General features: G+C 45.6%; 1 protein-coding gene across 5 annotated transcripts in view; it reads left to right on the top strand.

Annotated features, from left to right (window-relative positions):
- ccdc141 (coiled-coil domain containing 141) overlaps positions 1–22,855 on the top strand; it is a 320,905-nt gene that overhangs the window by 56,694 nt on the left and 241,356 nt on the right. For all 5 annotated transcript variants that reach the window (XM_070875793.1, XM_070875794.1, XM_070875795.1 and 2 more), the window contains exons 3-6: positions 6,640–6,831; positions 7,002–7,110; positions 13,825–14,078; positions 15,058–15,177. In XM_070875793.1, the coding sequence (XP_070731894.1) occupies positions 6,640–6,831; positions 7,002–7,110; positions 13,825–14,078; positions 15,058–15,177 (675 nt within the window). The remainder of the gene's footprint in view (positions 1–6,639; positions 6,832–7,001; positions 7,111–13,824; positions 14,079–15,057; positions 15,178–22,855) is intronic.

Below are 22,855 nucleotides of genomic sequence, written 5' to 3'. Positions count from 1 at the left end.
TCTTCGACTCACTCGCCAGTTCCTGGGTCATGTAAGCTGAGGTCAGATCCAATTTTGAAAAAAGTTTGCCACCGGATAGTGTCGCAAAGAGGTCCTCCGCTCTCGGTAGCGGGTACTGGTCTTGGAGTGACACTCGATTGATGGTGGCCTTGTAATCGCCACATATCCTGACCGACCCATCCGCCTTGAGCACCGGCACAATTGGGCTCACCCAGTCACTGAATTCGACTGGTGAGATGATGCCTTCCCTCAGCAGGCTGTCCAATTCGCATTCTCTCTTTTCCCGCATCACGTACGGCACCGCTCTGGCCTTGTGGTGTACTGACCTGGTGTCCGGGTTTATGTGAATTACTACCTTGGCCGCCATGAAAGTGCCGATGCCGGGTTGAAATAATGAGTCAAATTTGTCCAGGATCTGTGAGCATGATACTCGCTCCACAGAGGAAATTGCATTGACATCGCCCCATTTCCAGTTCATGGCAGCAAGCCAACTCCTCCCCAGTAGTGCGGGACCGTCCCCCGGGACAATCCAGAGTGGCAACCTGTTCTCTGAATCTTTGTGGGTCACGACTACTGTGGCACTGCCTAGCACCGGAATGATCTCCTTTGTATATGTCCGTAGCTGTGCGTCAATCGGCAATAATTTTGGCCTCCTGGTCTTGGCCACCCACAACCTTTCGAACTGTTTGATACTCATCAGGGACTGGCTGGCCCCCGTGTCTAGCTCCATTAATACTGGGATGCCATTGAGGAGCACTTTCATCATTATCGGTGGCGTTCTGGTATATGAACTGTATATGTGCTCCACATGAACTTGCTGAACTTCAGCTTCCAGCGATTTCCCCCAGTATTCATTTGGCCAAGTAGGGCTTACATCGGGCCCATCCTCCTCGTACATCAACCTGGCTGCAGGCTTCCTGCACATATGCGCCAAGTGACGGTTGACGTTGCAGTTTCTGCAGGTATATTGCTGATACCTGCAAGCTCTGGCTGGGTGTTTGCTTCCACACCTCCAGCATGAGCTGGAGGCCCCATTGTTGGAAACAAAAGGTCCATTACCAGTCAATCGTCTCTGACTGTCTCTGTGACTGTCCTTAAGCGCACCATTAACAGGTGTTGATGGCCCCATTACTGGCCACATTGTCCATTGCGATGGCATGAATCGCCATTCAGCTAGCCATTGTCTCTGTTGAATTACCCCTTTGGGTTCGACGACATGTTAGGGCATGTCCGATTGCCCTTGTCTGCCTAGAGAACTGTGTGCCGTGTTAACAATGTTGACTCCCTGGTCGTTTGCCGAATTTGAGCCAAGATTTTTGTCATACATCATTCTGGTCTCTTCCTCCCCTGATATAAATGTCTGGGCTATCAGAGCCGCCGCTTCCAAGGTCAAGTCTTTGGTCTCAATCAGTTTCCTGAAAACCCCAGCGTGCCCGAAAAAAGTCTCGCAGCATCTCCACTCTGCATCCATCTGGGAACTTACATAGGCTCGCCAGTCGCCGGAGATCTGCCACGAAATCTTTGCCCTTCTCGCCGCCGGTGCGTGTAAAACCTGTGTCTCACCATGTGCATGCTGCTTGCCGGTTTAAGGTGTTCCCCGATCAACTTACTGAGTTCTTCGAATGTCTTTCCGCCGTCTTCTCTGGCGCTAGAAGGTCCTTCATCAGGGAGTATGTTCTGGATCCACAAACCGTCAGGAGATGAGCCCTGCATTTGTCGGCCGAATCCTGTCCCAACCATTCCTTAGTGACAAAACTTTGCTGTAGTCTCTCAATAAAGTCGTCCCAATCATCACCAACACAGTACCTCTCTTCTGTGCTGCAAGTGGCCATGCTCGCGTGGTTTAAATCCCAGTTTCTCGTCGCCAATGATATGTCCTTACTATACAGTATAAATGCACACGAGGCCCATACTTGAGAGAAAGTCACTCTGTGACCAGTTACCTTTATTACCAAGACCTCAAGTGATGAAGGTGGGTGGAGCTTCCCCTTTTATACCTGAAAGTCCAGGTTAGGAGTGTCTGCCACAAGTTTGCCCCTTGTGGTCAATGTTCGCAAGGTGTACAACTTAGGTCAGCTTATACATCGGTTACAATGATAGTTGAATACATGACACCCTGAATAGCAAGAACGTCCTTCCTCAGATTAGGAGACCAAAACTGAACACAATATTCCAGGTGAGGCCTCACCAAGGCCCTGTACAACTGCAGTAAGACTTCCTTGCTCCTATAATCAAATCTCCTAGCTATAAAGGCCAACATGCCATTTGCCTTCTTCACTGCCTGCTGTACCTGCATGCCAACTTTCAATGACTGATGTACCATGACACTCGGGTCTCGTTGCACCTCCCCTTTTCCTAATCTGCCGTCATTTAGATAATATTCTGCCTTCCTGTTTTTGCCCCAAAGTGGATAACTTCACATTTATCTGCATTATTCTGCATCTGCCATGCATTTGCCCACTCACCTAACCTGTCCAAGTCACCCTGCAGCCTCTTAGCATCCTCCTCACAGCTCACACTGCCACCAAGCTTAATGTCATCTGCAAACTTGGAGATATTACATTCAATTCCTTCATCTAAATCATTGATGTATATTGTAAAGAGCTGGGGTCCCAGCACTGAGCTCTGTGGCACCTCACTAGTCACTGCCTGCCATTCTGAAAAGGACCCGTTTATCCTGACTCTCTGCTTCCTGTCTGCCAACCAGTTCTCTATCCATGTCAATACATTACCCCAATACCATGTGTTTTACTTTTGCACACCAATCTCTTGTGTGGGACCTTGTCAAAAACCTTTTGAAAGTCCCAATACATCACATCCACTGGTTCTCCCTTGTCCACTCTACTAGTTACATCCGCAAAAAATTCTAGAAGATTTGTCAAGCATGATTTCCCTTTCATAAATCCATGCTGACTTGGGCCGATGCTGTCACTGCTTTCCAAATGCGCTGCTATTTCATCTTTAATAATTGATTCCAACATTTTCCCCACTGCTGATGTCAGGCTAACTGTCTATAATTACTGTTTCTCTCTCCCTCTTTTTTTTTTTTAAAGTGGTGTTACATTAGCTACCCTCCAGTCCATAGGAACTGATCCAGAGTCGATAGACTGTTGGAAAATGATCACCAATGCATCCACTATTTCTGGGGCCACTTCTTTAAGTACTCTGGGATGCAGACTATCAGGCCCTGTGGATTTATTGGCCTTCAATCCCATCAATTTCCCGCACACAATTTCCTGACTAATAAGGATTTCCTTCAGTTCCTCCTTCTCACTGGACCCTCGGTCCTCTAATATTTCCGGAAGGTTATTTGTGTCTTCCTTCGTGAAGATGGAACCAAAGTATTTGTTTAACTGGTCTGCCATTTCTTTGTTCCCCATTATAAATTCAGCTGATTCTGACTGCAAGGGACCGACGTTTGCCTTCACTAATCTTTTTCTCTTCACATATCTATAGAAGCTTTTGCAGTCAGTTTTTATGTTCCCAGCAAGCTTCCTCTCATACTCTATTTCCCTCCCTCCTAATTAAACCCTTTGTCCTCCTTTGCTGAATTCTAAATTTCTCCCAGTCCTCAGGTTTGCTGCTTTTTCTGGTCAATTTATATGCCTCTTCCTTGGATTTAACACTATCCTTAATTTCCCTTGTTAGCCACGGTTGAGCCACCTTCCTGTTTTATTTTTACTCCAGAGCGGGATGTACAATTGTTGAAGTTCATCCATGTGATCTTTAAATGTTTGCCATTGCCTATCCACCGTCAACCCTTTAAGTATCAGTCGCCAGTCTATTCTAGCCAATTCACGTCTCATACCATCGAAGTTACCTTTCCTTAAGTTCAGGACCCTAGTCTCTTAATAAAGAATTCTACCATATTATGGTATTTATAACCCTTCATGTTGGTACTTCTAGTTTTTAATCTTCCAGCTCACCCAAATCTGCAAACACAATTTTGAGTTCCTATGGAGGTAGGAGACTTAAAATACACAGTGGTTTAAGAAAATACATTAACAATTATAAAATTCTAAAACATCATGGAGAGTAATTAAGAGATGAGTCCAGCCACTGGCATGCTTCACTTTCCTCAAAACAATTTTATTATTTAGCAAAAATGGGGAGACTTACTGCAATTATCTTTCTATGTATAACACCCATCAAGCCGAAGCTTGCACACTCCATATATACTGTTATCTATAATGACTGTTCCCTGTTTGACAGGTCCTGGTTTTGGTGCATTTACCTACCCTGTTAGCTATTCGTATTCTGAAATATCTATGGATCAAGAAACAGGTGGTGGTGCTGTTAAAGAAAAATAATGTTATTTACAAAAGATCCTAAATCGATGTGACTACCTTACAAGTTGAGCTTTTCATCGACTACAATGCTGTTTACTGCACAGAATGCCATACATTCTTATACGTTACAATTTAATGTTAATTCAGTGTCCTGCCGTTCCTTAGTTCCAGGTTTGGACGGACCCACTTTGATATCTGCAGATCAAAGGAATATCAGCAGCTACAATGGTTTGCATTTATAGAGCAGCTTTACTGTAAAAAAAAAATACCTCAATGCGCTTCACAGAGATGCAAGGAGAAAAAAATGAAGTACCAGGACTGCTCCTACTAACTGACAACATGGTTCCGTTATTAGAGACTTCCTTGAATGCAAACAAGTCATACAAGGTTATTCAAGTCCGCTTCCTTTTTTTACAGCAAGTTTTTCTTCAGTTACTCCACCTCTCCAGTTGCTTTCTTAGCTGCTCGCAGACAGCGCTGAGCTTCTTAGCAACTCATGTACTTCATCCTTAAGGATCGCTGTTAACTATACGCTACGTCCTTCTCCAGTTTGGCTGGTGCCTATGTCACATATGCTCCTTTCTCCCTCCCACTCTCTCCTTTTGTCCTCCATCTCCCTTTTCTCCCTAACTCCACCTCGCCCTCTTCCCCACCCCCTTCTCTCCCTTCTTCACTTCTACCTCCTCTTTCTCACCATACCACTCGCTCCACCTTCCAAGCTGAGTTAATGAAATTATTGAAATGAGCACTGAAGCAGCAGGATGAGTGACTAATTGATGATGCATACCTTCCTTTTTCACAGAGTGAGGCTCAGTAATCTGTCTGAATCAGATGCCCCAGTCATCAGCTATCCTCTTCTTCTTAGGCAGTCCCTCGGAGTCGAGGATGACTTGCTTCCACATTAATATGGGTTCTCAAGTAACTGATGAGAACAATGCAGGTTCTACAGTCTCTGTCGAAGGTGAGGCAGGTGGTGCTTGGGTTATTGTGTGCTCTTTCCATTATTTGTGCTTGGCTTCTGCATGCTCCCGGCAAAGAGTCTCGAGGTGTTCGGCGCCTTCCTGGATGCTTCTCCACTTTGATGGTCTTTGCACATTTTCAAGGAGGCTTTGAAGGTGTCCTTGAAGCGTTTCCTCTGCCCACCTGGGACTCGTTTGCTGTGTCAGAGCTCTGAGTAGAGCGCTTGTTTTGGGAGTCTAGTATTGGGCATGCAGACGATGTGGCCCGTCCATTGGAGCTGATCGAGCGTGATCAATGCTTCGATGCTGGGGATGTTGGCCTGAGCAAGAACACTGACGTTGCCAACAGATTTGCAGGATCTTGCAGAGGCAGCATTGCTGGTACTTCTCCAGTGCTTTGAGGTGCCTGATGTACATAGTCCATGTCTCTGAAGCATATAGGAGGGTGGGTATCACTACTGCTCTGTAGACCATGAGCTTGGTGCTGGTTTGAAACCCTGGTCTTCAAACACTTTCTTCCTCAGGCGACTGAAGGCTGCACTGGCATACTGAAGGTGATGTTGGACTTCGTCATACGTGTTTGCCCTTGTTGACAGTAGGCTCCCAGGGTATGGAAAGTGGTCCATGTTGTTCAAGGCCTCGTCATGGATCTTGATAATCGGGGGGCAAATACTATGTGGTGAGGGCAGATTGGTAGAGAACCTTTGTCTTACGGCTATTTAATGTAAGGCCCATACTCTCGTACACTTCGGTGAAGGGGTTGATGATGGTTTGGAGTTCAACGTCCGAGTGTGCGCAAACACAAGCGTCATCTGCGTACTGTAATTCAATGACAGAGGATGGGATGACCTTGGATCTGGACTGGAGGCGACAGAGGGTTGAACAATTTCCCCTTTGTTCCACTCCAACGGGGAGCTTAGTGAGAGTGAGTGGAGATTGCAGCAAGGAAGACCGAGAAGAGCATTGGTGCAATGACATGTCTTGCATGACCCTGGTCCACATGTGTATTGGGTCTGTGGTGGATACGTTGGTCAGGATCACGGCTTGCATGTCATCGTGAAGCAGGCGCAGGATGGTGACAAACTTTTGAGGGCAGCAAATTTGAGAAAGGCACTCCATAATCCCTCATGGTCGAAGGCCTTTGTGAGGTCAAATAAGGCCATGTACAGAGGTTGATGCTGCTCCATGCATTTTTCTTGTTATCACTGTTTAACTAAAGATATTCAAAAGAATTGGCAGAATTGGTTAGAAAAAAAAAATATTGAAATTGTTTCCATTTTTAACTGATTATAAAATGAGCTTTAAAGAAGAGACTCCTGCCTTGATTTGTTTAAATAGACAGCCACAGTGTACAGAAAACTTTTTTTTGACCTTGTTTTTCCTTATAATAGGCACATGAAGTTGGTGTTAGGGATTTGCTGCATGAAGCTGACAAAACAGCAGAGGCCAATAAAGAGCAGAACCAATTGTATGATGAGATGGGAAAAACTCTGGGGAATAACTGGACAGCTCTCAATCAACTGCTTGAAAATCGAAAGAGACTTCTAAAAATGGCCTCAGAGTTCTTCGATCAAGCTTTAGAGGTTGGTAATCAACAAAGGAAAAGTGATTTCAAAATATAAAAGCAGTTTTACTTGATCTTAGAATGAAAATATAGTTAGATTAATGTAATTTTTTTGTAGTACGTAGTGATCTCTTTTTTGATATGACAGTCTTAAAGTTGATTATATACTAAAAAAAAATATGTTTTTAGTTTGCTATAAAAATTGATGAAGCTGAAGATTTTCTGAACGGTGCCCAGATATTTGAGGACATGGAATCCTTGAAGCAACTACTTTATCACCATCAATATCTTAAGAAAGGTAAGTGGTTGCACTAAATGTATCCAGAGTATTTGTAACTGGGAACGCGAATGGGAAGAATGTATCTGCAGCCTTTATAGCCTGACTATCTGAAATCTGTGCCTCCCTTCAAGTTTGAACAGTGTACTAGATACAGTTAATTAAATCAAAAAACTATTAAGAGTACATTTACGCTACAGCTGCAGTATTGCTTTAGTGCAAAGTTGTTTTGTTTTACACCAACACCGCAGTTATAATGTATTTGCAGTCTGATTCAGAACATAACCTGACCCCGGAGCAAAGCAGAGACTCCTTGAAGAAGGGAGTCCCACTCCCTTTCACTTCAGAATCAATTTAGCCCTTCACACATGATTTACACTACACAACATGATTGCTTTTCTTGTTTTTTTGAATTCATTCATGGGATGTGGGCATGGCTGGCAAGACCAGCATTTATTGCCTATTCCTAATTGCCCTTGAGAATGTGGTGGTGAGCTGCCGCCTTGACCTGTTGCAGCTCATGAGGTGAAGGTAGTCCCACAGTGCTGTTAGGGATGGAGTTCCAGCATATTGATGCAGCAATGATGAAGAAACAGTGATATATTTCCAAGTCAGGATGGTGTGTGACTTGGAAAGGCACTTGCAGCTGGTGATGTTCCCATGCACCTGCTGCCCTTGTCCTTCTAGGTGGTAGAGGTCGCAGGTTTGGGAGGTGCTGTCGAAGAAGCCTTGGTGAGTTGCTTCAATGCATCTTGTAGATGGTACAAACTGCAGCCATGATGTGTCAGTGGTGGAGGCAGTGAATGTTAAAGGTGGTGGATGGGGTGCTAATCAAGCGGGCTGCTTTGTCCTGGATAGTGTCAAGCTTCTTGCGTGTTGTTGGAGCTGCATTCATCCAGGCAAGTGGAGAGTATTCCTTCACACTCCTGACATGTGCCTTGTTGATGGTGGAAAGGCTTTGGGGAGTCAGGAGTTGAGGCACTCCCCACAGAATACCCAGCCTCTGACCTGCTCTTGTAGTCACAGTATTTATGTGGCTAGTCCAGTTAAGTTTGTGGTCAATGGTGACCCGCACGATGTTGATGGTGAGGGATTCTATGATGGTAATCCTGTTGAATTCTTCGATGGTAATCCTTAAAACATACCTCTGACTAAGCTTTTGGTCACCTGCACTAATTTCTACTTATGCGGCTCGGTGTCAAATCTTTTATCACATAATACCCCTGTGAAGTGCCATCGGACGTTTCATTATATAAATACAAGTTGTTGTTGAATGTCAAGGGGAGGTGGCTAGATTCTCTCTTGTTGGAGATGGTTCTTACCTGGCACTGTGATGTGAATGTTACTTGCCGCTTATCAGCCCAAGGCTGAATGTTGACCAGGCCTTGCTGCATGCGGGCATGGAATGCTTTATTATCTGAGGAGTTGCGAATGGAACAATCATCAGCGAGCATCTCCACTTCTGATCTTATGATGGAGGGAAGATCATTGATGAAGCAGCAGAAGATGGTTGGGCCTAGGACACTGCCCTGAGGAACTCCTGTAGTGATGTCCTGGGCTGAGATGATTGGCCTCCCAACAACCATAACCATCCTCCTTTGTGCTTGGTATGACTCCAGCAAGTGGAGAGTTTCCCTCTTGATTTCCATTGACTTCAGTTTTACTCGGGCTCCTTGATACCACACTCAGTCAAATGCTGCCTTGATGTTAAAGGCAGTCTCTCACCTCACCTCTAGATTTCAGCTCTTTTGTCCATATGTGGACCAAGTCTGGAATAAGGTCTGGAGCCGAGTGGTCCTGGCGGAATCCAAACTGAGCATCAGTGAGTAAATTATTGGTGAGTGCCGCTTGATAGCACTGTCGACGACACCTTCCATCACTTTGCTGATGATTGAGAGTAGATTGATGGGGCGGTAATTGGCCAGATTGGATTTGTCCTGCTTTTTGCAGACATAACACAACTGGGCAATTTTCCACTCTATCGGGTAGATGTCAGTGTTGTAGTTGCACTGGAACAGCTTGGCTCTCGGTGAGGCTAGTTCTGGAGCACAAGTCTTCAGCAATACAGCTGGAATGTTGTCGGGGCCCTTAGCCTTTGCTGTATCTGCTGCGCTCAGTCATTTCTTGTTATCACATGGAGTGGATCAAATTGTCTGAAAATCGACAATGCCGTGATGGGTCATGCACTCACCACTTCTGGCTGAAGATGGTTGCAAACGCTTCAGTTTTGTCTTTTGCACTCATGTGCTAGGCGCCCCCATCATTGAGGATTGAGATATTTATGGAGCCTCCTCCTCCTGTAAGTTGTTTAATTATCCACCACCATTCACGACTGGATTTGGCAGGACTGCAAAGCTTTGATCTGATCCGTTGGTTGTGAGATCGCTTAGCTCTGTGTATAGCAAGCTGTTTATGCTGTTTAGCATGTATGTAGTCTTGTGTTACAGCTTCACCAGGTTGGCACTTCATTTTTAGGTATGCCTGGTGCTGCTCCTGACATGCTCTTCTGCACTCCTCATTGAACCAGGGTTGCTCGCCTGGCTGATGGTAATGGTAGAGAGAGGGATATGCTGGGCCATGAGGTTACGGATTGAGGTGGTATACAATTCTGTTGCTGCTGATGGCCCACAGCACCTCATGGATGTCCAGTTTTGAGCTGCTAGATCTGTCCTAAATCTATCCTATTTAGCACAGTGGTAGTGCCACAGAAAACACGATGGAGCATGTCCTTAGTGTGAAGACGGGACTTTGTCTCCACAAGAACGGTGCAATTGTCACTCCTACCAATACTGTCATGGCCAGATGTATCTGCGACAGGTGACTGGTAAGGACGAGGTTCGTGTTGGTTCTCTCACCACCTGCTGCAGGCCCAGTCTGGCAGCTAGTCCTTCAGCTTGGTCAGCAGTGATGGACATTGACGTCCTCCACCCAGAGTACGTTCTGCACCCTTGCTATCCTCAATGCTTCTTTCAAGTGTTGAACATGGAGGAGTACTGATTCATCAGCTGAGTGAGGTGGTAATCAGCAGGAGGTTTCCTTGCCCATGTTTGATTTGATTCCATGAGACTTCATGAGGTCTGGAGTCAATGTTGAGGACTCCATCTCGACTGTATACCACTGTGCCACCACCTCTGGTTGGTCTGAACTGCCGGTGGGTGATGAAAGAGACTGGGACATTGGCTGAAAGGTATAATTTTGTGTGTATGACCATGTCAGGCTGTTGCTTGACTAGTCTTTGGGACAGCTCTCTCAATTTTAGCACAAGTCTCCAAATGTTAGTGAGGAGGACTTTGCAGGATTGACTGGGCTGGGTGTGCCTTTGTTGTGTCCGGTGTCGAGGTCGAAGCTGTGTGGTCCACCCATTTTTTTTCTTAGTGTACTTCTGTAGTGGTTTGATACAACTGAGTGGCTTGCTAGGCCATTTCAGAGGGCAGTTAAGAGTCAACCACATTGCTATGGGTCTCGAGTCACATATAGACCAGACCGAGTAAGGATGGCAGATTTAGTTCCCTGAAGGATATTAGTGAATCTGTTAGTTTCATGGTCACCCTTATATGTAAACCTGTAAATACCTTGTGTAACCACCAGAGGGCTCATCCCCTGGAGTCCCAAGAGACCCCACAATCCCTTGGGAGCACCTGTTCTTCAGGAGGCCTCACAGGCTGGAGAGGCACTCTGGAGACCTGCAATAAAAGACTAAGGTCACACTTTACTTTGAGCTCACAGTATCTAGTCAGACTCTTTATTCATACATAACACTTACTGATACTAGCTTTTTATTCCAGATTTATAGAATTAATTGGGTTTTGAAATCGCATCCAGGCCTCGGGATTACTAATCCAGTAACATAACCACTATGCTACCATTCCTATAATACTTCCACTCTATCATGGCCATTACTATTTTAGTATGCCTAACTTGGCAGTATATGTGGCATTGAACCTTCTAATAGCCTGTCTTTCCACCACTATTCAACTTATATTTTTGTGAAAGGTATCAACAATTCAGGCTGGCACTGAGACATAACCAACTGGCTTTCACTGATTATGCAAACTGGAGTCACCCACTTATTGATATTTTCTATCCTATATTGGTCTGAGCACGTAGAGCAAAATAATAAATGTGTTCAGGAAAAAAAATTATTCAGTGATGTATTCAGTTGTTCAGCAGTGGGACTAAATTTCTAATTTCACTGTAACTTGATTGCAGCTTTTGGGTGGGTAGGGTGCAGCTGTGTAATTGCCAATTACAGGGAAAGTGCAGCCGACATAACTGCTGTCCCAGGTGAAATAAGGTTGGATCAAGTGAGATTCGATAAAACAGAGGTTGCAACCTGTCTGCTTTTGGGAAGGCTGTGCAAGAATTGCTAAAATGTAAACAGCCAATATGTATTTACTGTAGAAGTCAATATTTTTCCACATTGTTTCCATTTCTTAATGATGTGAATGCACCAGTTATCAATTAATTTTCATAAGCAGCAAGCCAAACATCAGGACCCTAACTATGGTTGCACCTGCTCCCGACTTGCCAGCTTCAGTACTGAACTTGAGAAAATGGTGACAACCATACAGAGGAGACTGAGTAGCATAGTTAGAGAACTTAGAGCCAGAGAGTCACAATTTCAAATCCCAACATTGATTGTATTAGTTCAAATTGGACATATCTAAGATCATGCGTAACTGACCTGACAGGGGAGTAACCATGACCCCAAAGTGGTTCTCCCTGGATCAGGAAGGTGGTTCTCCTATGCTTTTTGGAAATAGGAGGTGGGTGGGGTGGATTGACCCATCCACCTCCACGGAGGTGTGTGGGGGGCCTGACCCATCCACCTCCATGGCACGAACCTGGTATTGCAGTACTTCCAGGAACGGTGCAGTGGGCTCTCGGCCTTTTGGCTAAGAGCATTGGCGCAGAGTGATCCTTGATGTGTGCAAGGTGACCTCTGGCGTTTGTGATTTGACAAACAATTGGAAAGATTGGCTACGAATTTAAAAAAAATATATCGTACTAGTTCTCATTCAATCGATGGAGTGTTTTATGGTAATAGAGCATTCCATTTTTGAGGGGTGAGAGGCGGGATAAATGGATGCCCAGCCCCACCATAGAAATATATGTCTTGGTCACTTACACAATGTTAACCCCATCTGAAATCTAGCCCTGTGATTGCTAGAAATCCAGCAATTTAAAGCCAGGTCGGTAATGTGCGCACACAAACTATTCATTTTATTTCCAAAATTAACCTACGCTGCAACAACTTTAATTCAATTACAATAGTTACTGGTAGGAATTATTTTTATGTTAGAAAAGTTTGGGATTCTTTAGATCCTAACTTGAGGAAGTGGAATAATTTTGCAACAACTGTGAGGTGTCGTAGATTGGAACACAAATTGAAGATTGCCCAAACTGTCTATAAGCTTAGACCTAGTGTTCTGCATTAATGTCAGGAAAGGACGTATCTTACCCAGTTGGGTGACTGTTTGTTTCATTGTCAGTGACCTGGACATCAGCCATGTGTGTCAGCAGATTTTTATTTACCAAACTAGATTTGGAAAATATTTTAAAAATGTATCGCCTACAAAACCTTTATACTCTGTAAATGCCTGCAGGTAATTCCTGTAGTGTTAAAAGTCGATTGAGTATTGGAGTAGGTTTTTAAAATTATGCCTTGGATGAAACAGGATTTCGGCACGATTAAGTTTTTTCCCTCTAAAATTGAGTATGCAATGTGATATAATTGTGCTACAGGTTACAAGGGTCACAGCAGAAAGCCACAGTGAAAGGGTTTTCAAAATGGTAGTTAAACCAGGGGTATTTCAGAGTTGCCCTTCTCGAAGCCGTCGCCCTCCTGGAATGGCTCGCACTGTATCTTGAAGTGGCATGCTGCTCCTCTTATACCCTGGACCTGCGGCTGGTGTTTCCTTAGTGGCATCACCAAAACCCAGGTCGCCGATTGGAGTGTGGGCAGGAGCTTCAGCGGGGCCCAGGTACAGCAGAGGTGCGGCGAATGATTGGGGCGGAGGTGAGGCGAGAGATTGTGGCGGAGGTGCGGGAAATGACAAGAGCAGAGGAGCAGAGAGATCGGGGCCCAGAAGAGGCGAGGGCCCGGGGCAGCATGGGCCAGTCCACACTGCGATATATGTGTGCACTAGGTCCATGCAGCAAAGCTGGTCTCCAGTCGTCTTGGTTAATCCTTGTCACTGGACCAAGACCTAGCTCTGTCAAGCCCGCGTGGTGGCTGGTGTGCAACGGCCACCACACGTTAAAAAAATCCACGCACAGGCATCTTCCACCCTTCAACATGTAGTTCGTGACCTGGAGTATCAGGTCCTTCATCGAAACACCTGTGAACTCATCCCTTATTGGTGTGGAAGCAAGTCATCCTCGATGCGAGGGACCGTCTAAGAAGTTAATGGTAGCGGAGAATGTGATTGAGTCTATCTCACTCCCTTTCTGAGCTGAAAGAGGAGCAGTGGAGGCTTTAAAGGAAAAATTGGAAAAAGGTGAGAGTAACTTACTTGATAGAATAGAGAAAGAAGAGATAAAATAAGTGATATTAGAAATTGAGGAAAGGTTGGCAAGAAGAATCCATACGAAGCATATTTCAATGCTTACTTGAAATATTCTCCAAGCCATCATCTGCTGAAATGAATTCTTTGAGGAAATGTATAAAATATTTACTATTGTGTGTGCAAGATGAACTGTGACCTGATTCTGAGCAATTTACTTTTGTTGTAGTCCTTTTAACAAATTCAATGACTCTTCTAAACAAAAGTCAAGAACTCCTCACTGTTATCAAAGAGTTCAAAGCAACTGGACCTAAAATAAATTCCGAGCTAATTCATGGGGCTCATAGCAGCTGCATGAAAATTGAGAGTCTGTTGGAACTACTACAGGACAGGAGGAGACAGTTGGAGGAGCAATCCCATCATCAGCGGATGGACCTGGAGCAGATTCTGCAGATCTATCAGTGGGACCAGCAGGTAGATAAGGTAAGAGCCAAATCTATATTATTATCACTACACTGCAAAGTTGACCTTGGACTAATAAGACACTTGTCCAAGTACAGTGTTGTTTTTTCAGAAAAAAATTAATTGGTTATACGTATGTTAATTATAATTACTCACTTTTGAGTAATGCACAATACTGTCATAATAAAGACAGTGTCCGAGAGTAGACTTCAGGTGTATATAGTACATGGGGATATTTTGGCAATAAATGCCAGCTATGCCAGCGATGTCCACATCCCAAGAATTAATTAAAAAAAACATCTACTATCATAACATCAGTGGGAACTGGATTCAAATCCAACCACACTGATAAGAATGAATTTTATATTTCTCATAAGATTCTTATTGCCAGCAGTGAGAGGAAACTTTCATTCTATAATCTTGGTTCGATTTCAGTCCAGTTCCCAAACTTCATGCCCCTTTCAAAAACAAATTTAATTATCCTAATCTAACTTTAGTTTGTAGCTGAGAAAATATATAAAATATATGCAATCACTTTCAGGCTAAATTTAGAATTACAATTGTTCCATTTCAATTTACCATCTGCCAACTATCAATGTAAACTATTATTGTTCCTTTATGCAATCATGAGCATTAAAGGAAATTGTAAAGTTAATTGGAATTCAATCATAGGAGGACATTTAAATTGTGTCTTGTATGATATAATTTTTCAGATCATTCAGTTGTATTATTTCTTTGTAAATTGAAACTTTAATTTACAACTGTTATCAGTTGCATGAGGCGAATATTTTTATTTCAATTAATTACCATAAAAATCACTCATGTACCAGAAGACAATATAATGCTATGGTTTGGTAGCTTTGTTTGGTACATAAATGTTTCTATGTTCATGTCCAGGAATCCATTGTTTGTTACGAATAAATATAGCCTGATATAAATTGTCTGAACAATGCTATATAATAAATGACTTTCAGAATTTTTCACTGTTTCTTTTATGAAGGTGATACAGTGGTTCCAGCACCATGGTGAGACATATTTACAGAATGAACAACTAGGCTCATCCTTGACTGAAAATGAACAGCTGCTGCAGGAGCACCAAGAGTTTGAGTGTAAAGCCAAGGTAAGTGCTTACTCTCCAGAACAGCATCCAATCCATATCACCTTCCTGATGAGGAGTATTATTGAAGCATAATGGCATGGATCTTGCGGTCCTGATGAAGGCGAACTGGCAAAATTTTGCCTTTGAAACTGATTGCAACTTCAGAATTTTGCGCATGTACAGCCTAAAGTTGTGGGCTGTCATTCATTGCTCCTCCACAGGCTGTGCTGTGGAGCCCCTCCAGCCCCCACCCCCGCCACCCCCGACGGCAGCAATCAGTGAAATCACTGATCTAATGTAAACTTCCCCTTTTCCAAACAACCATCTCTGTTTGACCATTCAAATGAGGTGTAACTGGGCTTTTAACTGTGTTCAGAGTATTAACTATTGATAAACAACTGTTCTGGCCCTGAAAAACTTATTTTATTTCGGTGGAATGTCACATTTGTCCATTAAGTTAAAAATTATTAGATTTTAAAATTAATAAAAAGTGATTTTTAAAAAAGTTTGTTCATGATATTTCAGCTTCCACCTTAACCCAATGTGTCTGTCACAATCTTTATTTCGCTCTCTGTAAATTTTTCAAAAAGTGATTGATTATTAGTGTCTTCTGTTTCCTGGTTCCCTGTCTGTGAGAATTTTGGAATGTGATTGACTGCTTAGACAACTTGTTGATGTCACAGCAACTCGCATAATGGGATTCCCACTGTACAAGGTTTATTTCAACTGCACGTTGGAAAAGCCGAACTTCTCGCCACAGCGATCACGAGATGTTTGTGGGAAGCTTACTTTGGGGCCAGTGGCAAACGACTTTGATTCGCGGCTGATCACAAATTACGGGCCATTATTCCATGGACCTTTTAAACCAAGTTGCATAAGTGAAATGAAAATACATATGTGGTATATATATATTCTAATAACATTCATTTGAACAATGGTTCTGGAGTTAAACAAAGCTCCTAAAAGGTTGCTTTTCTTGCATGATTTATGTTTCCAAAGGATTTAGTCAAATATTTTCAACATTGTTTCTTCATGATGGACAAAATGGAGTTTTTCCATGAATACTCACAGAATACATCAAGAAACATACTGAGCTGGATTTTAATGTGTGTCGGGAAGCCGGCTCCAACCCACCGACTTCTGTGTTTCACTGCAGTGCGTTATGCTGCATGTGAGCAAAGCCTTGGGAGAGGCGGGTTACCATTTAACATTATTATCGCTCAATTAGAGCGATATTGACATCGATTTTTTCAGTTTAACTTTGGGTCCATGGGTTTCCCAGGCTTCCTAGAACATGTCAGAGAAAGTAAGGTGAGCACACAGTGGCAATTGAGGCGGCTGAAGCAATCTCAGGGAAATATGCCAATAAATTCTCAGTACTGACAGCTTCTTTCTTACCTGCTACTGGGAAAGGGTTTGCTCACAGGGCCTTGAGCTGCGAGGTTACTTTACACACTTTGGAAGTTTCATCTACACTTTGGAGGTTTGATCTTCAATGGGTGCCATTTATGTTGTCTTCGATTGGACCTCAGATGAGGACCAGCATCATCATAGGCAATCCCTCAGAGTCAAAGATGACTTGCTTCCACAGTAGAAATGAGTTCTCAGGTGACCGAAGAGTCCAATGCGAGACCGACAGTCTCTGTCACAGGCGGGGCAAATGGTGGTTGAAGGAACAGGTGAGTGGGGTGCTTGGGTTGTCACGCGCTCCTTCCGCTGTCAATGCTTGGCTTCAGCTTGCTCTCGGCGAAGAGACTCAAGGTGTTCAGCGCTTTCCCGGATGCTTTTCCTCCATGTTGGGCGATCTTGGGCCAGGGATTCTCAGGTATCGGTGGAGATGTTACATTTTTTCAAGGAGGCTTTGAGGGTGACCTTGAAGCGTTTCCTCTGCCCACCTGGGGCTCACTTGCCATGTTGGAGCTCCGCGGAACTAGAGCGCTTGTTTTGGGAGTTTCGTGTCAGGCTCGGGTCGAGCGTGGTCAGTGCTTCGATGCTGGGGATGTTGGCCTGAGTGAGGACACTGACATTAATGCGCCTATCCTACCAATGGATTTGCAGGATCTTGCGGAAGCAGCGTTGGTGGTACTTCTCTACTGTTTTGAGGTGCCTGCTATACAAAGTCCATGGGCTAGAACCTCCACTTTTTAACTTTTTAATGCCTACTTAACACCCATTTTACCGCTGAAATGACATATAATGCCCAGATAGCGGCCATTTAGCCACAAAATGGAAACTGACGCCCAATTTTCGGAAACTTATTGCCGAGCATTACTTTCCCTATGTGCTTAATGCTGGGAAAATATAAAACCGCCTGGGTGGAATCATCAGAATGGGCAAAATCAATGCCCATAATATCACCCAGCGTTAATTTCCGCACAGATTTAACGCCGAGATTCAATAATACCGCTCACCCACTTTTTTTTGTCGTAAAGAGCATATTTACCAAAACTAGCGGCCATGACATCGCCCAGAGTCACTTTCACCACCTCGTACACATATCACCCACAATATCGCTTGCCCAAAAAACCGCCCAGAAAAAGTGGAACTAACCAGAACTAATCACAGTGTCATGGATGCCATGTTCTACATCACATGTCGCATCCTTTAAAAGGCTGCTCTGCTTCAACCTCGGGGGAGTTCGGATGTACTCTGGAGGTCGTTGGAGTTGATGTGAACATCTCTACAAACATCTTGACTGTACTGTGACCGATTGGAATTGAATAGGTGTCTTCGTTAGTATTGTGTTCCTAACACAGATGAGGCTGCACACAGGGAGGTTAAAGTAACAATGACCTCAGTCTTTAATAAGACACTCCAGAGTGAGGAACAGGCCTAAGGGGCCGGCTTATATACAGTGCTCCCAAGGGATGCTGGGATCACTGGTGGCAGAACATGGGAGTGCATGCTTTACAGATACACAACATCACTCCCCCGGCAAAGTCAAAGTGAAAACTATTTACAAGGTGAGGTGGTCGGGAGCCTTTCTTTCCCTGGTGGACCGCCTCAGTACAAATGTCTGTTCTGGTGTGTTGGCTGTGCCCTCGCTGGGCTGGCATGTTGTTGGCCCTGCAGGGCTGTTAGGTGAGCCTGGCCTTGCTGGGCTGTTGGGCATGATGGGTTCAATTTCCTGGTCCGGGGTGGTGTCGTTGATCCTTTGGGTGTGTGTTGTGGGCTTGAAAAAGGTGGTGTCTGTTGTGGGTTGTTCAGGGCAGTCTGTGAACCGCAGCCTCGTTTGGTCCAGGTGCTTCCTGCAAATTTGTCCATTGTCTAGTTTGACTACAAACACCCTATTCCCTTCTTTAGCTATCACCGTGCCCGCGATCTACTTGGGACCATGTACATAGTTTAGCACATATATAGGGTCATTCAGATCAATTTCCCGTGACACGACCATCGTTTACATTTTGTTGCTGCCGCCTGCTCTCTACCTGATCATGCAGGTTGGAGTGAACCAACGAGAGTCTGGTTTTAAGTGTCCTTTTCATGAGTAGCTCAGACAGGGGCACCCCTGTGAGCGAGTGGGGTCTTGTGTGGTAGTTGAGCAGTACTCGGGACAGGCGGGTTTGGAGTGAGCCTTCTGTGACTCGTTTAAGGCTCTGTTTGATTGTTTATACTGCCCGCTCTGCCTGCCCATTGGAGGCTGGTTTAAACGGGGCCAAGGTGACATGTTTGATCCCATTGTGGGTCATGAATTCTTTAAATTCGGCACTGGTGAAACATGGCCCATTGTCACTGACCAGTATGTCAGGCAGGCCGTGGGTGGCAAACATGGTCCTCAGGCTTTCAATGGTGGCGGTGACGGTGTTTCCCGACATTATTTCACATTCAATCCATTTTGAAAAAGCATCCACCACCACCAGGAACATTTTACCGAGAAACGGGCCCGCATAGTCGACATGGATCCTCCACCATGGTCTGGAGGGCCAGGACCACAATCTTGTGGTGCCTCTTTGGACGCTTTGCTCAATTGAGCACACACGCTGCATTGCCATACACAGGATTCGAAGTCAGAGTCAATACTGGGCCACCATACGTGGGATCTGGCTATCGCTTTCATTACTACTATACCCGGGTGTGTGCTGTGGAGATCCGAGATGAACATCTCCCTGCCCTTTTTGGGTAGCACTACGCGGTTACCCCACAACAGGCAGTCTGCCTGAATGGACAGCTCGTCCTTTCGCCGCTGGAACGGCTTGATTAGCTCTTGCATTTCAACGGGAATGCTGGCCCAGCTCCCATGCAGCACACAGTTTTTTACTAGGGACAGCAGAGGATCTTGGCTGGTCCAAGTCCTAATCTGGCGAGCCGTGACAGGTAATTTATCATTTACAAACGCTTCCATGACCATCAACAAGTCTGCGGGCTGCGCCACCATCAACAAGTTTGCAGGCTGCGCCATTTCCAACCCCGTGGTGGGCAATGGTAGCCGACTGAGAGCATCCACACAGTTCTCGGTGCCTGGCCTGTGGCGGATGGTATAGTTATAGCTGATAGCGTGAGTGCCCATCTTTGTATGCGGGTTAAGGCGTTAGTATTCATCCCCTTGTTTTGAGCGAACAGGGATGTGAGAGGCTTGTAATCGGTTTCCAGCTCAAATTTGAGGCCAAACAGGTACTGATGCATTTTCTTTACCCCGAACACACATGCTTATGCCTCTTTCTCAATCATGCTGTAGGCCCTCTCGGCCTTAGACAAGCTCCTGGAGGCATAGGCGACAGGTTCCAACTTCCCCGCAACGTTAGCTTGTTGTAATACACACCCGACTCCGTACAACGACGTATCACATGCTAGCACAAGTCTTTTATACGGGTTATACAATACAAGCAGCTTGTCGAAGCATAAAATGTTTCTGGCTTTCTCAAAAGCAATTACTTGTTTTTTTTCCCCGTACCCAGTTCTCACCTTTGCGCAATAACACCTGTAGGGGCTCGAAAAGGGTGCTTAACCCCAGTAGGAAGTTACCAAAATAGCTGAGGAGTCCCAGGAATGACCGCAGCTCCGTGATGTTCTGTGGCCTGGGCGCGTTCCTGACAGCCTCTGTCTTGGCGTCTGTGGGCCGAATGCCGTCCGCCGCGATCTTTCTCCACAAAAACTCCACTTCTGTTGCCATGAAGATGAATTTCGACCTCTTCAGCCGCAGCCCTACGCGATCCAGTCGCTGGAGGACCTCCTCCGGGTTTTGTGGGTGTCCCGACCCGTGTCCTGAAAGACCACCGTGTGTGGTACCGACTTGAGTAGGCTCTCCACGTTTCTCTGGAAGATAGCTGCAGCCGATCGAATTCCAAACGGGCATCTGTTGTAGATGAACAGTCCCTTGTGCGTGTTGATGCAGGTGAGGCACTTCGAAGACTCCTCCAGCTCCTGCGTCACATAGGTCGAAGTCAGGTCAAGCTTGGTGAATGTCTTGCCTCCTGCCAGCGTCGCAAATAGGTTGTCTGCCTTAGGTAGCGGGTACTGGTCCTATAGCAAGAAATGATTAATAGTTACTTTATAATCGCCGCAAATCCTGAACGTGCCAACACTTTTGAGTACTGGAACAATCGGGCTGGCCCACTCGCTGAATTCCACTGGGGAAATGATGCCCTCGCGTTGCAGCCTGTCCAGCTCGATTTCCACTCTCTCCCTCATCATGTGAGGTGCCGCTCGCGCCTTGTGGTGAATGGGTCATGCCTCTGGGACCAAGTGGATCTGCACCTTCGCCCCGGAAAAGTTTCCAATGCCTGGCTCAAAAAGGTAAGGAAATTTGTTGAGAACCTAGGTACATGAGGCCTCATTGACATGTGATAGCGCTCGGATGTCATCCCAGTTCCAGCGGATTTTGCCCAGCCAGCTCCTTCCAAGCAGTGTGGGGCCATCGCCAGGGACAATCCAGAGTGGCAGTTCGTGCACCGTGCCCTCATAGGTGACCTTGACCATGGCGCTGCCCAGGACAGTGATGAGCTCTTTGGTGTACGTTCTCAGTTTCGTGTGGATGGGGCTCAGGGCTGGTCTGAATGCCTTGTTGCACCACAGAGTCTCAAACATCTTTTTACTCATGATGGATTGGCTAGCGTCAGTGTCCAGTTCCATGGCTACGGGTAAGACATTCAATTTTATGTTTAGCATTTCAGGTGGACATTTCGTCGAAAATGTGTGCACCCCATGTACTTCAGCATCTGCCTGTTCTCTCTCTGAGGCTCGAAATTGCTTTGATCCACCATGGACCGATCTTCCTCTGCCACCTGGTGGTTAGCAGGTTTTGCAGAGCTTGCAGCTCGTTTGCAAGCTCGTTGGAGGTGCCCCATTGTTCCACAGCTCTTGCAAACATACCCTTTGAAGCGGCATGAATAGGCTGAATGGAAGCCTCCACAACGCCAACAAGGTGTGAATTGCCTTGCATTCATCCTTTGTTGGGGACTCTGAGTCATCTGGGTCACCTGAGTCCTGCTGGCAGTTGCAGACTCGTGGGTTCTGCCCTGTACATTTCTGCTCGCAAACACAATTCCAGTTAATTTATGAACATTGCTCGCACTTGTGTGCTGAGAGATTTGTTTGGTGTTATCACTGATGGACATCAACACCTGTGCTATCGCAATTTCCTTACTGAGGGTCGGTGTCTCTACAGTCAAAAGTTTTCGTAGGATGGTCTCGTGGCCAATGCCCAGTAAAAAACAGTCTCTGAGCATTTGCTGCAGATAGCCATCAAACTCACATTGTCCTGCAAGCCGCCTTAGCTCGGTGACGTAGCTCGCCACTTCCTGACCTTCAGATCGCTGGCACGTGTAGAACCGATACCTCGCCATCAGCACGCTCTCCCTCGGGTTACGGTGCTCCTGAACCAGTGTACACAGCTCCTCATATGACTTATCTGTGGCTTTCACCGGAGCCAGAAGATTCTTCATGAGGCTGTAGGTCGGTGCCCCGCAGACCGTGAGGAGGACCTTTTTGCAGCACTTCCTTCTCCGTCCAGCTCGTTGGCTACAAAGTACTGGTCTAGCCGTTCGACATAGGCTTCCCAGTCCTCACCCTCCGAGAACTTCTCCAGGATGCCCACAGTTTGCTGCATCTTTGCATTGGATTCGTATTCTCATCGCCAGTTATTGTGTTCCTAACACAGATGAGGCTGCACACAGGGAGGTTAAAGTAACAGTGACCTCAGTCTTTAATAAGACACTCCAGAGTGAGGAACAGGCCTTAGGGTCAGGCTTATATACAGTGCTCCCAAGGGATGCTGGGATCCCTTGGGACTTCAGGGGAGGAGCTCCCTGGTGGCGGAACATGGGAGTGCATGCTTTACACAACAGTTAGGACATTCATTGTTTGTGACCAATCGGTGCAAAACAGAGAGCTATTGCAATAGGGCATGTCCTTTCTCACCCTCTCTTGACCAATTACATGCAGCAGACTCGAGATTGCCAAAGGTATGTTCCACAGCATTATGTGCCCAATGTAGGACATGCCAGACTGATGAGGAGGACCAGACGTTACATCCCCCGCAAGTACAGGGAGAAGCAGTCTTACCTCAACTTGCCCAACACCATCTGCCTACGGAGACTGTGCTTCCACAAAGAGGTTATCACTGAGATGTGCCAGCTGATAAGCGGAGATCTGCAGCCTGCCAGCACCATCAGTACTGCATTGTCTGTCGAGGTCAAAGTCACTGCGGCACTCTGGTTCTATGCCTCGGTATCTTTTCAGGCCACAGCTGGAGACATTTGCG

Source organism: Pristiophorus japonicus, chromosome 3 (assembly GCF_044704955.1).
Source record: "Pristiophorus japonicus isolate sPriJap1 chromosome 3, sPriJap1.hap1, whole genome shotgun sequence".
Classification (NCBI taxonomy): domain Eukaryota; kingdom Metazoa; phylum Chordata; class Chondrichthyes; family Pristiophoridae; genus Pristiophorus; species Pristiophorus japonicus.
Note: the sequence above shows the minus strand (reverse complement) of the source record. Positions and strands in the feature narration are given on the sequence as shown.